We start from the raw sequence: 14065 nt of genomic DNA, 5'->3' as shown, positions 1-14065 counted from the left end.
TTCATGGTACGTCGAATTAATTTCATATCTCGTGTTCCCAATGCCATTTGCATGTATAGTTAATCGAATTTACTGCAGATTTTCCATGCTCATATCCATATCCATATCTATATCCATATCCACCTCCACATCCATGTCCATCTTCACATTTTTCGCCAACTAATGGAGCAGATTATGGAGCAGCTCGGTGGTGGGAGTGGAAAGTAACAGTTGCCGTCTAGACTTTTGACTTTCGCTGACCTCTGTTTAGTGATTGTTTTTTGGCAATTAGAGAGCAAGCGAAGTGGCCATTTGACTATTGTCATGGCTCATCCACATGTCGATGACTTGGCCAAGTTTGTGTTGATGCCACATTTTACCCAGTAGTGCCCACTATTGATTTGATACTTTTGTCTGCTCCAGTGATGAAAACTTTTGATCCGACTGACTCTCTAAGTGAGTCATTTGCAGCTGCTTACCTTTAAATTCGCATCTAGACAACTGTCTGCCTCAATTTCTTCGTCACATCGCTGTCAATTATCTGGGCGACACAGCAGGACTTTATGAGCTGCCACTTCGGAGAGTTACCAGGTCCTGTTTGGGGAGACACCGAGACAGCAGGCAGGCGACGGATGTATTCATGCATCAGCCGGGCCAAAGTGACATTTATTGGCTGTCAGGAAGTCCCTCAGTCCGTCACTCAGTCATTCAGTCATTCAGTCGACAGACTGAAAACAGTCGGAAAACTGAGAGAGCTGCGAAAACTGGCAGGGCAAAGTAAGTCATTGGGAAAACACTTTGTCTGCCTTCTGCTTTTCGAGCAATGAATTGACGAGTCTTGCATGCGAATTATAAAGCACTCCTGGGCAATGAGAGTATGTGTTTTACATGTAGTTAACCTGATTACCAAAACAATCGATTTTATCGCCTGTCCCACATGATCAGGAACATTAAAAAAATGCAAACGGGAAATAAATGAAAGTTTTCTACTTTAAATCAAATATGTATACATAGTGCAACGTGTTCTATCCTTCAAGAGATCGTCTGCCAGTCCAAAGTCACTGCGCTTGGACACCAGGGGCAGCAGTTGAGGTCCTTGCAATTCTCTTCCAAACAGCAGGGGCAGCAACTCTCCGCAAGTCCTGCAAACAGGCAGAGAAGCATGGCGAGGAGCAGCAGGAGTAAGGACGAAGGAAACTTCAGGCTGCGGTGCGTCATCGCTGGACAAGCAAACCAGATTGGCAGCCGGAAAGCAGGTGGTCCAATGCTGAGCTGAACTGAACTGAATGCACCGCGGCATTAGGCAATTTTCCACAGCAGCTGGCGACGGCGATCCATCATCACCAGGCGGCGCATGGCAAACAAAGTCATTAGCTGCACTTCATCCGGGGCACACGAAAATAGCAGCGCACGTGCCAGGACCTACACGGCCACAATTAAGATAATGCAAAATCAACAGGACAAGGACCTCCGGAGGTGAACACTGGCAGAAAATGGGTGTTTTTGGATGCACAATAAATATTTATCAGCTATAGTTAATGGTGCAGTAAGAAACAATTAGGATCTACCATTGAAATTATATATAAATAATTATCAACTTATATTTCTGTTTTATGTGAAACAATGCGCCTTAATTTTTTCTAGTGCATGGAACGAAATGCGAATGTCGTTGAACTGTCGCTGATTCATGTCTTCAACAAGTTTATTGACAACGCGGCGTATGATTAATGTGCCTCCTAATTGCTGAGAGCGACAAAGTGAAGTGCCATCGATATGTTCTAAGCTATTTGTGAGTTTCCCCCAGGCTCTGCTAAACCTTTAGGACAAGTCAAGCACCCCCTTAGTCTGAAAGCAGAAGCAAGAATATATTGTCACTTTGTCTGACATTTAAAGAGGCACACATGCCTGGTTCTCAGCTCCTTTTCCTTGCAAGCATAGAAAATGATTAAAAAGTATTCAACGGCGTAAGAATGTTCTAGCCAATTTAAGCAAGTGCTTCATCCTCTAAGAAATATATGTGATATGGATGAGGTCACTTCCCTTCAGGTAACGCATTCACAAAAGGGGCCAAGAAAGAACTTCGATTTGCTGCGACAAGCGAATGCAAACAAACAAGCAATAAGGTACGGGAGAAATTGTCGATTTAACTTAGTTTATAATGCCACTTGAATGAGTTTGCCTGGCACAAATGCGAATACGACAGTGGGGCTACGTAGGGTTGCCACAAAAGTTTGTAGCAAATAGCCCGCAAACAGTTTAAGTTGGTTATGATAAAAAGAGATTAAAAATAAACATACACCACGATTTAGGATCAATAAATGCAGTTCTGGTAACTATTTTTGGAATATGCGCTATCTAGTTAAATATAAAATGCTAGTATCTTCCTTCGGAACACCGGAAAATCCCTTCATTTATGCCTCTACACGACTGGTCCTTTCAGTGCACAGATTGCAACGAAATAATACGCCGAGAAGGAGCTCAAGACAGATGTATGCACTGTATGCCCTGTATGCTCTGTATGCCGGAGCAACCGGAGCAACCGGAGCAGGGATTTGGAATGGTTTACTGAGGAGGAGTCTGGAGGAGTGTGGTGGAGTTAAAAGAGTCGTAGAACTGAGCCAAATGCAAATACCCGGCGACACGTGAGCCCCGCCCCCGGGCACGCCCCTTTTGGCATCCAATTTGCCATTTATTCAATTTAAATATTCACACCATTGTGTAAAGCGAACTCGCATTAAAAATATCTGAGATGGAATATCCGAGCTAGACGCCGCTGTTGGCATAATAAGCCAAGGAGGAGTACAAAAGCTGGGAAAATACTATGGTAAAATAAAGCGCATTGGGGTGAAATTGAACAAAAGTCAACATTTCGGAAAATAAAATAAATATTTGTATTATTATGTAAATGGCACAATGCTATGAAATTCAATTATATTAAATTTGTATGCACAAAACGAAAAGAATAGGACAACGTATTTTCATATCTACCATGCAATTATCGTATTGTTTTTAAAATAACTGACTGAAGTGAAATGTTAAAGAGCCGTTCATTAAAATAAATATTTGCAGTTTGCTTTCAATAATTGATGAAACAATTGCGTGTAAAATGTTACAAGTAAAACTGATACAAGTCAATGTTTCCACCAACGGCATAAAAAGTTTAGTTGCTTTTGTTAAAAGGCGTTCATGAAACCCCTTCCATGTATTTATTTACATTTGGCCTTTCGTATTTATTTATGATGTTTACGGAACAATGCCCCCTATATTTAAATCCAGCAATGCATGACAGCTTAAAGTTTTGTTGGAATTAATCATTTTGGTTTTCCGTGCTGTTTGACTTTGGCACGCACATGATAATGCCAACTAAATTTAATATTAATTCAATATAAATTCATTAAAAGATTAATTTATATTGTTTCCATTGTTAATCGACGCACAGCAGCGTGCAAATGCGCTTAATGAGCTTTAAAAAGAGGAAATAAATGAAAACTAAATGCAAACTCTCGCATCGCTGAGCGCAAAGTGCATAAAGTTTCTGAAACCCAATAAATGGCGTGGCGCCCGAACAGGAATTGACCAAGTTTTTGGTGGCTCATAAAATATGTACACTCAATTCGGCCACTCATCGAAGTCGAAGTCGCATTCTTCGCTGCATTCTGCTTGCTTTCTTAATTAAAATTTTCATTTTAGCAGCAAACAATGGAAAACGGCCAGTGGCAACTAATGAAATGGAAAACGCAAGGCAAGAAATAATTACCCATGCATATAAGCCAAATGCAAATTTTGAAGTTTGTTTTTAGAGGGAAAGAGAGTTGGAGATGGAGCACCAAGAAAACAGAGCGTCGTATAAGTTTCAAGATGCTTTTAAAAAAGTCCTTAAGTGAGTAAATCATAACGAAAGTTTCTTCAACTTTTTGAATAACTTAAAAACAAATGTTCTAATTCCTTTTTTTAGCAGCTGACCTTACTGAAATTTTAAAGACCAAATTGAAAAATTTCCATTTTTCCTTATTGAACTGCAGTCTAGGTATTTACATCCTCATTCTTGCCAAATTCCAATCCACATTCTTGGTTTTTGCGGAAATGCATTTGCTAAATAATGAACGAAAGCCTATTTTTTTTAACAGAAACAGCACTTTGCCTTCCCTGAGAACTTTCATTAAAATACCTTTGTGGCCACAGCTCAACGAGATATATTTAAATGTTTTTTTTCCACATTAGTGTGCATTAATATTATTAAAACTAAACAACAATGGGAGTGCTAGCCCGGAGCACTGACCTCATTTGTCTGGCCGGGGAGTTGAAGTCGAAATGGAGAGTCACTAGTGGTCGTAGGAGCGTAGGGGCGTGGCACTCCTGTCGCCTGACTTGATGGAAGTCCTCTGTTGATTTGCGACGCCTTTTACTTTTCGCTTTATGCGCTCCTCCCATTTGTTTGCATTTGTGTTGACACTCACTTCATTTAGCAGCCCACAGCAGCTGCAGTTGCAACCTCACAAAGGCAGCAGCAGCAGCAGTGGCAGCAACTCTTGCAACACCAGCCACATCAACAACAAGAGCAGCGGCAACATCAGCTGCGAGTGATGTACGTGAGTGCAAGTGCAATCCGCCCCCGGCTGCAGGTTAAGGACCTTCTTTTGAACTTTAAAATGTTTGCTATTGGACATGTGGGCACCACTGGAGTAAGGTTAGTCGCCTGGCTGATACCCTGCATGCACTAGAACTACCCTAAAACATACTATAAAATGTCATAATATATAAAGCTTCATATAGCTAACCCTTTTATGTTATGATGCTTGCAGCAAAGATTATTGATATACATTCTCGTAGGGTACTTGCAACCTCGACTATCCTCTCACTTATAACTTACATATTTATTTTACCACTGTTTTCACTGCGGCACCCACGAACCCCCATTAAAGCCTCCTCAAACCCTCTCATCTCTATTTGTGTTTGTGTTTGCTTTGTGGTTTTGCCATCGCATCCAGTGCCCGTGACGCTTTTTAATCTTAAGCGCCTTCCACTCGCCGCAGTTGGCCAGGCCTCCAGTCAACTGCCCCTTTTCTGGGACTTGGGTCCAGCCAGCTGAACAAATATTTATAGCCGTTTTTACCCTTGCTACAGTTCCACCTGGCGACTTAAGGCCGGCTTATGTGCTCGCAAACCAATTAAAATGGCCAACGGAATTGTAAGACCCCAGACGTGAAGGCAATGGCAGCAAATTAATTTCAAAGGATTACGACTGGGCATGGGATTGTATTTAGTTCATTATGTTTGGATATTCGGTTATGGTAAGTCAGCAAGATCCAGCTGCACTGCCTCAGTGTGTTATTTTTAACAATTCGCGTTGAATGGTATCATTCTGTAACTATCCCTCATTTATCTTGATTTTATAGGTTCTGTATTCTTTCGTCTTGGTTCGGTGCATTTATGGGAACACTCCTTATCTGCCACATTTCGCAATACTGCAGCTGCTGCTTCCAATCTCTGCCGGCGATGCAACTCGACACTCTGCTCTGGATTGAGGTCTCTGAATAGGAACTCATCATCTATGTGTCCTTCATCGTCTGCCTCAGATTCGTGTTCGTATTCGGACAGGCTCCTCCAAATTATCGCCTTCAATCGTTGGAGGCGCTCCATCATGAAAATTCGAATCAGAAATAGGATCAACAGTCCAAGGATCAATCCGTAAAACAACAGTTTATTGAGTATAAAAGTAGACGCCACGGAAAAGAAGCGAACAATTTTCCCAAAAATCTTATCCATATTTGAAATATGACTTTTTTCAAGATATATTCTATTACGTGTGGGTAATAGTAATGAAATAAACTTAAAATCCACCGCATGCCTTACTACGATTTTTGTTTTATGTAGCTTTATAAGTTAGGAAAATATACTGGAGGCTAATATCAACATATCCGAAGTTAATAGAATTTATTAAGAAATGTATGCATTTTTTTTAGTTAAGAAGATTAGAGCAATGTAATGGAAAGCTGAACTTAATTTTCAGCAATCAATGGCATGCGAGGACATTGAGACAAAGTCAAAGGACGCTTGAGTGTGAATTGTTTACTTTCTGGTCAGACAGCTCCCAAGGATTCAGTTTTGGGCTGCTACTGAGCCTTAGTCTCATCCTGTAACTGCGACTGTTCCTGCGCCTGACCAGCACTCAAGGGTTCAGGAAGGCTCTTAACCCGGTGCTTGAGGCTGTGGCTAAATCCACACCACAGTGCACGGGAGGCGGATGAAAATAAATTAAAAATGTGTTAGACTCGAAGCCACACACACCCACTCACACACATGAGGCAACGTGGACACTTATCCAGGCGGTCGCATACACAGACATATTAAGGAACGTGACTTGGCTGTCCTGAGAGAAGCACAAACACAGCCACATAAGTTTAGCATGTTATGAAAAATGTATACACATACACAGACGGGAGACGAGAGACGGGAGACGAGAGGCGGTGGAGTGAAGGACTGACTGCCTTTGTCCGCCCGGCACGTAACGGCCACGCCCAGTCTCCGTGGCACCCCATCCCGCCCCCTCAGCTTTTAATGACAAAAGTTATGACGACAAATGACTCGGTCGACTTTCACTACGAAATCAGAGCCGGAGCCGCCTCACAATGGGACCATGAATCATTTCCCGCTGACTTGACGCCGCTCTTCTGAATTCACTTTTGCCATTTGGCCGCCTTGATTTGTAGTCGCTGTTAAAAGCGCTCTTCATTTATCATTATGCAAATTATAAATTCAATTTTAACGGAATGCTCTGCAGATAATAATGTAAATGTTTTAATGCCTCACTGATAATTATGCAAGTCTTGCTGCATCGGCGAAAAATTCACGCTCGACCGCAGTCGCAGTCGCCGTCGCCGGCATGCAAATTGAATTTGTTAATCAACTGCATTTAGGCTTAATTAAAACTGCGAATAGTGGCCATAAAAACAGCAGGCACTTTAAATATTTAAATCCATAAGTAAAACTCAGATCTGTGGGAAAATTGCGCACGTGCCACTGGAGCATTTGCCAACGCAATTACAAAGTAGTGTTTGGTTTTTAGTAAATTGTACACACCAATTATGATTCGCCCTGCATTGAGCTTATCTAGAACTATGACTTGGCCAAACTAAATTCAATTGTGGCACTTCACACTGATTATTAAAAGCAGCCAACTAATTTTCAGCTGCAGGCCAGCGACGCATTTCCCTTTGAAGCTGTCAAATAAACATGAAATCAAAAATTGCATTATGATTAGCCGGCCAGCTTTCATATCAATGGGAGGCGGTCGTCTTATAAGTTCATAATTAGGGCGAAACTTAACCTGCTTAGGGCAGTCAAAGTTTGGAGTTTATGTCTATATTAAGAGAAAATACTGGCCCTATCCCACACTTGCTCTCACACTCGAAAACGTGGAGCAATATTTACGGCATACTACTATTGCCTTAGGCGACCTTTTGTCAGAGGGTGCGTTAATTCAATTTTATTACGCATACGCAGTGTGGGCCGGACACAAAAAGTGGGTCCTGGAGTTTCTGCGCATAAGCCAGCCTATGCATATCCTTGCTTATATCTGCACTGCGACATTTTGAAGTGTGTTTAGCCGAAGTGTGTGTCTGTGGATTTACTCCTTTCAAGAGCAGCAATTAATTAGCATAAGATTGTTTACCCATCCACAAGAACATGTTGGGCTTACACAATACGAAGACGCATAAATTTGCGGAATTCCGTAGAATGCATTCTTAGAATGCCTTAAAATATATTATAGATACTGAATTTATTATTTATTAATAAAGGTAGTACTTTATGATACCTTTTATACAACAATTTGTTTCGCAATCCTTGGATAATCATAAACTATCTGTAGATTGTAATTGAGGCAGCGCTTTCGTTCGCAACTATTCAAACTGATTCGCTGGGTTCCCACTTTTTAACAGGGCACAAATTACTTTGCGAATATTTCTAAAGAAACCGCCGCCTACATATTTCCACCTTTTTTAATATTTTACGCTCTTTATAGGCGCAATGTTGCAGCCCACATTCTGATGGCGCTGCCACTTTTGCCTTTGTGCAATTGCTTTTTGCGGATATTGTTGTTAGTTTTACTTTCGAGATCCGTGTTGGCTTTCGCTGTTTGTTTTTGCATTGTGCGATGGCGCTTTTGTTTTACACGGCCGGGCACTGAGACTGTGGTTTTTGTAGTTGCTGGCAGCTCCGGCTGCCGTGTCCTATTTGTATCCTGGTATCCTGGGTATTTGTTGGCACACAGACACGAAAAATGCTCACATATACTTAGGTTCACTCGCATTTATGTCTATTGGCGCGCGTCCATTTCCATTTCATTTCCGTTATTGCAAAACTTTTCGTATTAAATATATTTTCCTCACAGCGTTTGTTTCATTTCGAAGCGAAACGAAACGAAGCCTTTGCTGTCGTGGCTGTCGTTTTTCGTTTTTCGTTTTTGGTTTTTGCACTCCAGCAAAGTTGTTTGTTGCTATTATTTCTGGTACTTTATGCGCCTTGCGCCATTATTGCAGTTGTTTCCTTTATTGTACAAGTACAAGCATAAAAATCCCCGCATTTCCATATAAATATATCCCACCCACTCCCACTCGCCTCATTTATTGTGGCCTACTTACGGACGAGTGTTCTTGGGCCAGCCAGCCAGCCAGCCAGCCATCGGCTTACAAATTGACATGCAATTAAATGTAAGCCACAGGCATTTATTATAATTGTTCGACCCCTCCTCCCGCTTTTCCTGGCCCTACAACCACGTTTCCCCGATTCCGCTCCTGGCCAAAATGCTGACGCTGATTAGGCAGCTGGGCAACTGCAAACTAACATTGTTGTCGGCCTCCGCTGGCAGCTGCAATTAGCATTCTGCGCTGTAATAAATAAAGTAAAATTAACCACAATACCCCAAACAAAACGCTCGACCGCATTGTCCTCATTAATGGGATATTGCAAACAAAAAGTCAGCGTAGCAGTTTTCTCTACCTACCAGTAAATATTTTAGTTGAATTCTGAAAATTAATAAGAATTATCGTATAAGTTTGCATTGGTACAAAACTCCCCATGTTGTATCCTATATTATTTAACATGTAATGAAATGTATACATTTCCGTAATATACTGAATTGGATTGAATCGCCCCTTTTATTCCTTTTTTGCATCCGCATTGAGTTTGCAAAATTGAGCTCACCTTTTTTGCATATTTTATGGGTCAACTCATGCAGAACGTAGTGACCGCAAATTTTTAGCGCATTTGCATTAATGACACTGAACATCGGTGAAAAAAATGCTGGACCGCAAATCAGGTTAGTTTTCTCTTTAACCAAACTCGTTAACCAAACAGTATAGTTGGGAAATTGTATGTTAAATGTAAAAACTTTTAATTTTCGTTTAAATTTCTCTGTTCAACAGCTAGTAGTTCTCAGTAAATATGAACTAAGGATTTGTTTGGCAAGGAAATGTGTTTCTAGGAGAGAACAGCATCGCTGAACCAGAAAGTCATGCGGTCCCCATCACAAAGTCTTTGAGGTACTTTGATCGAGTGATTCCGTGCCACGGAATTGTAGCGCCTAAAGTTTTCATTTCCGGCATTTAAGCGGTCCGCCATTTCGGCAGCCTGCTGGTTCAAGGACTGTCTGTAGGATAAAGCCGTTTCCGACCGAATGTAGCTGGGACCATCCTTGGATTCAGGTAGGACATTTGATTTGTTCGTCTTCGAATGAGTTCGATCGCTCCAAGAGTCTTGCTTCGCATTTTTGCTGACAATATCAGAGGGGAGTTGTTCTTGCATAACTTTCTTCTGCGATTCTTGCAAAGACTTCTTCTGCGATTCTTGCAAAGGTTTCTTCTGCGATTCCTGCAAAGACTTCTTCTGCGATTCTTGCAATGTTTTCTTCTGCGATTCCTGCACTTTCAAATGGGAATGCTTTGGTTTTTCCGATTTTAGGGATTCTTTAGAGTCTGAGTCAGCAGGTTTTAAGTTCGAGCAGTGCTGAGTTCCGGTTTCAGATGGTTTATTTGACACTTGTGATTTCATTGTGGTAGAGGAAACTTTGGCTGCTTCTGGGAAATGGGCTGACTTCAGAACTGACTTCGGAGTGAGGCTGGTATTGGAGGATATGCTGTTGGCAATTGCAGATTGTTTTAATGTTATGTTCGAAGACTTTGAGGCCATGTTAGCCTGACTTTGCTTATACGTGCAGCTCGTTTTGGAGGCCGCACTGGATTCTGAAATGGTTAATTTGGAATTGCCTCTACCCTCACCACTGAACTGTCGGTCAGTTGGCGACCTTACTGGCATTAAGGTGCGCAAAGAGTCCTTTGAAACCGCCTCCTTTGATTGGGAGTCCTGGGAGAGTTTCGTCTTTGAGACACCACCCGCATCAATGCGGTCTTTTTCATTGAGTGCAGCGGCCTGCTTCTTGGCCACGGCCATCTCTTCATTAATGGCCTTGGAAATGTCCACTTCACCGATTCTGGACTGTCCTATACTTTGATTGCTTTTCCCGGCAAGCAACTCCTTGGATGGCTGCAAGTACTCGGACTTGGGTACGAAAACCGGTGGCGGATACGTAACGCAGGTCGGTATTTTGAATTCAGATCGGGAGCCACTATTGGGCGGTCCCACATTGAATGGATTGAAGGGCTCAACGTCGAAGTCATCGGGAAACATGTTAGGCAGACAGGTTGCCAATTGCAAAAACTAACCTGTGTCGGGATCAATTTTAGAAGGTATGGGCCAGGACGCGGTAATTTCCAGTCTTCGTATCGGTAGGCCAAATTGTTTATTTTTTTTTTGTAATTTTTGATTGGCTTTTCGTTTAAGACATCTGAAACGAACTGACACAAAACGCAGTTTGTACTAGTCTACAAAAGTTCCATGAAGGCAATCATTATCTATACATTAAAGGTATGCTCCTTGAATTCACATTGTTATCAGACATCCTAGTAATCTCGTTTGCCCTTTTTTGTTTGCATTTTTTATCTCTGTACATCTTGGCTGCCATCTTCAAGTTCTACTGTCGGCTTAATTAAAAATGCTTCCTGATTCCTTTTCAGCTTAGACAGCTTATCAATCCGGAGTGTACGTGATGATAAGGTCTAAGGGGCTGTGTGTTTTTTATTCATGAAATAATAGGGTGCAGGTCTCAATTAGATTTTGCTCCGAGTTAAGCCACAGTAATTAGCAGGCCGAGGGATTCTCAAGAGAATGCCGAGAGTTTTTTGTCAGATCTATTCAAATCTCTCGCCAGTATTTCGATCAACTTTTCGGAGTCAGGTTGCTGAAATTCAATTACGGAAATACAAGTGAGGAAAACAGAGGCACACACACTATCATAATGACAAGTCCAAAGCAATCGACTGTCCAAGAAGGACTTGCACCGCAAGTGCCCCAGAATGGCATGGTCACCTATGGCAGCGGGCTCGTCTTCGGCGGGAAAGTCTATCCAGTGTTGGTGGACGGAGTGCCCATGCAGCCGCCCCTGGGCGCTCATCAGGCTGCACTGCAACAGCGCATGCAGATGCAGCAGGTAGTGCCACAACGTATGCAGATGCAGCAGGTGCTGCCTCAGGCGCCCCCTACCCATTGCCCCAAGCCCATTGTACAATACCGAAGATATCAGCAAACGGGCAACCCATTTCCTGCGCCCCCATACAACTCCAAGCCGAGCCAGCAGAGCTCTGTGAGTTGTCCTGGCCCAGTCATGGCCCAGCAGCACTCGACGTCCAGCAACAACGCGATGATGCAACCGCTGCAGGCGCAGATTCTACAGCGGCAGCAAATGCAAACCGCCATGGGCACCCACGGCTACTACAATTTGCCAACGAATGCGGGTGGTGATTCCAGCGGCTGGGACGGCTATGCCATGATGCAGCCAATGGATGCCAACAAGCCGTACTCCTTTGGCTGGAGTCTTACCGATTGAGTCGCCAAACCCCTGTAACTGTGTTTGGACAATTAATGAAATTATTTGTGGATTGATTTAAACTTGTTTCCGTCAATATATGTACTGCACAACTACCATGAAGTATACAGCTCTCTTGATATGCAGTAGCTCGTCTGGGCTTTCAATTTTGCACTTCATCGAGCTCTGAGGTTGCCGCCCCGTGGCAGTGGCACCTCGTTTCGGGGGTTTGGTCGTCATTTAGTGGTAAATTTCCGTCTTAGTTGCCAACGAGCGTCACACACGACGTGACATTTTGCAAATTCCGTTTTCAGCATTTTGTAATCGTTCCAGCGCACACATGTGCCACTGAAAGTGGATTCCCAGCTCCACCCAGCTGACTCCTTCCTGGTGAGGAGCATGTGTGGCGAAGGGGTTGTAACAGGTTCTCTAGTGGCTTCCGATTTTTCTGCTGGCCTTTAGCAACTCTTGTGATGATAGTGTTATGGGAAGTAACACTAAGTTTATATTGTCATTAAAAAAGGAAATAAACGCAATTACATTCGCTATTTTAGAAACAAAAACCATGGACTGTCTGCCACATCATGTATTCATATTTATGTCAGCATTTACTGAGGCAATATGAATCAAATATATCTCAGAGCTGACATTTTCGCTTTCATATTGTTTGAAGCTTGAGGGTGGAGGTGAAAACGGATGCATCGGTTACATTTATTTATACCCCGTCGTACCTAATTATGTAACCACAAATGAATGCCAGCAAAGTTTGGGATTTCAGCAAATGGCTTCCGTCGCAATTGACGTTGCCAAGGGATCAACTTTCCTGCTTACTGTGATAATTAACATTATTTCCATAAATAACTTTCTTTGTGGCGTTCCTTCGAAGCTTAGCTTCTGACGTCATCGGGATTTTGCTGAAGAGAAAACTCAAACCGCAAGCTGCATGTTGGCAAACACTCACACATACCCACTCCGCTCTCTCTAATGATGATCCCAAAAGTCAACTTGCTAAAGTAACACGAGCTCAAACATGCACATACACACACACACACACATGCACACTGCACAAACACAGGGACAGCGGACTCATAAGCACATAGTGGTATTAACGCCATAATTCGTAAGTCACACACACACTCACACACAGGCGCCGCAAAAGGATTAAGTTATATTAAAGTTGCGAGCGCTGCATTTTAAGTTCGCCTTCTTTGACAATGGCTTAAATGCAGGAAGCCACGAAGTCGAAGCTATGAAGTCCAAGCCAAAGCCAAGGAATTTGCACATACGATCTTGGGTGCGAAAGGACTCTGCTGGCCGAAAAGTGCGGTATGCAAATGCCGCGTGACCCACATTTAAAAAATAATAATAATATTCGGAGCGTCGAGCCCGTTATAAATGGAATATATGGCATAAGTTTACGCACTGCAATCCCCGCGTTCATGAAAAAAAAGTCCGCATGGCTTGTATAAATTTGCAATATTTTTATATAGTTGCAGTCGCTGGAATTTTTTTTTATTTTTTTGCTGCCAGTCCGCAGGTCAAGAGTTAATTTTTGTTCTCTTATTTTATTTCATTTTTATTTTTTATTCTTCTGCTTGCCTTTGCGTGTGCGCACATTTATGCGAAAAGTTGGCGTAAAAGTTTAATTTAAAAATGCATTTGCACTGACTTTGACCGTTGCACTAAAACAATAAAATAAAAAAAAGGGGAACGAACAAAAAGCGCCACAAAACCGACAACTATTAACTGTAAAGTCACTGGAACAGCGAGACATAAAACAAAATTAAATAAATTGACTTTTCTTTGGCTTTAGTTCTGCGCATTTAAATCAATTTACGCTTCGCTTCTCCTTCGCTTTCATTAATTGCCAAGTGGAAGCTTGGTGTTTAATTGTTTTGGCTTTTGTGTGGATAAGCCAGTTAAGAAATGTGCGGAATAAGTGTTTCCATGCCCCGGGTAAATTCTAAGAATTCTCCTAATTCAAAGCGGTGACTGATTAAATTATATCTTCCAATGAAAACTTGGCGAGTTTAATTCTCAACCTGTTCATGTTGCTTCTTGACACTTTGTCGAAATTTGGTTTACGAGCCTACCGTGCCTAATAAAACTTATATGTCTGGGAGTAATAAAACCCACGCAGCCTCCTCCACGCAATTCAGGTCGAAA

At 42.2% G+C, this 14065-nt stretch overlaps 3 protein-coding genes across 3 annotated transcripts; 1 reads left to right on the top strand and 2 right to left on the bottom strand.

Annotated features, from left to right (window-relative positions):
• Positions 1–5200: 5200 nt before the first annotated feature.
• On the bottom strand, positions 5201–5809 carry LOC120458707. Its single transcript, XM_039646453.1, has one exon. The coding sequence runs from the start codon at positions 5743–5745 to the stop codon at positions 5359–5361; it is 387 nt and encodes a 128-aa protein (XP_039502387.1). The 5' UTR covers positions 5746–5809; the 3' UTR covers positions 5201–5358.
• A 3540-nt stretch (positions 5810–9349) lies between these two features.
• Positions 9350–10846, bottom strand: LOC120458861. The gene has a single exon (XM_039646691.1). The coding sequence runs from the start codon at positions 10663–10665 to the stop codon at positions 9460–9462; it is 1206 nt and encodes a 401-aa protein (XP_039502625.1). The 5' UTR covers positions 10666–10846; the 3' UTR covers positions 9350–9459.
• A 382-nt stretch (positions 10847–11228) lies between these two features.
• LOC120451376 lies at positions 11229–12022 on the top strand. Its single transcript, XM_039635031.2, has one exon. It carries the CDS (start codon positions 11333–11335, stop codon positions 11918–11920), a length of 588 nt encoding a protein of 195 aa, XP_039490965.1. The 5' UTR covers positions 11229–11332; the 3' UTR covers positions 11921–12022.
• Positions 12023–14065: the final 2043 nt, after the last annotated feature.

This window comes from Drosophila santomea, chromosome 2L, assembly GCF_016746245.2.
Source record: "Drosophila santomea strain STO CAGO 1482 chromosome 2L, Prin_Dsan_1.1, whole genome shotgun sequence".
NCBI classification, from domain to species: Eukaryota; Metazoa; Arthropoda; class Insecta; order Diptera; family Drosophilidae; genus Drosophila; species Drosophila santomea.
Note: the sequence above shows the minus strand (reverse complement) of the source record. Positions and strands in the feature narration are given on the sequence as shown.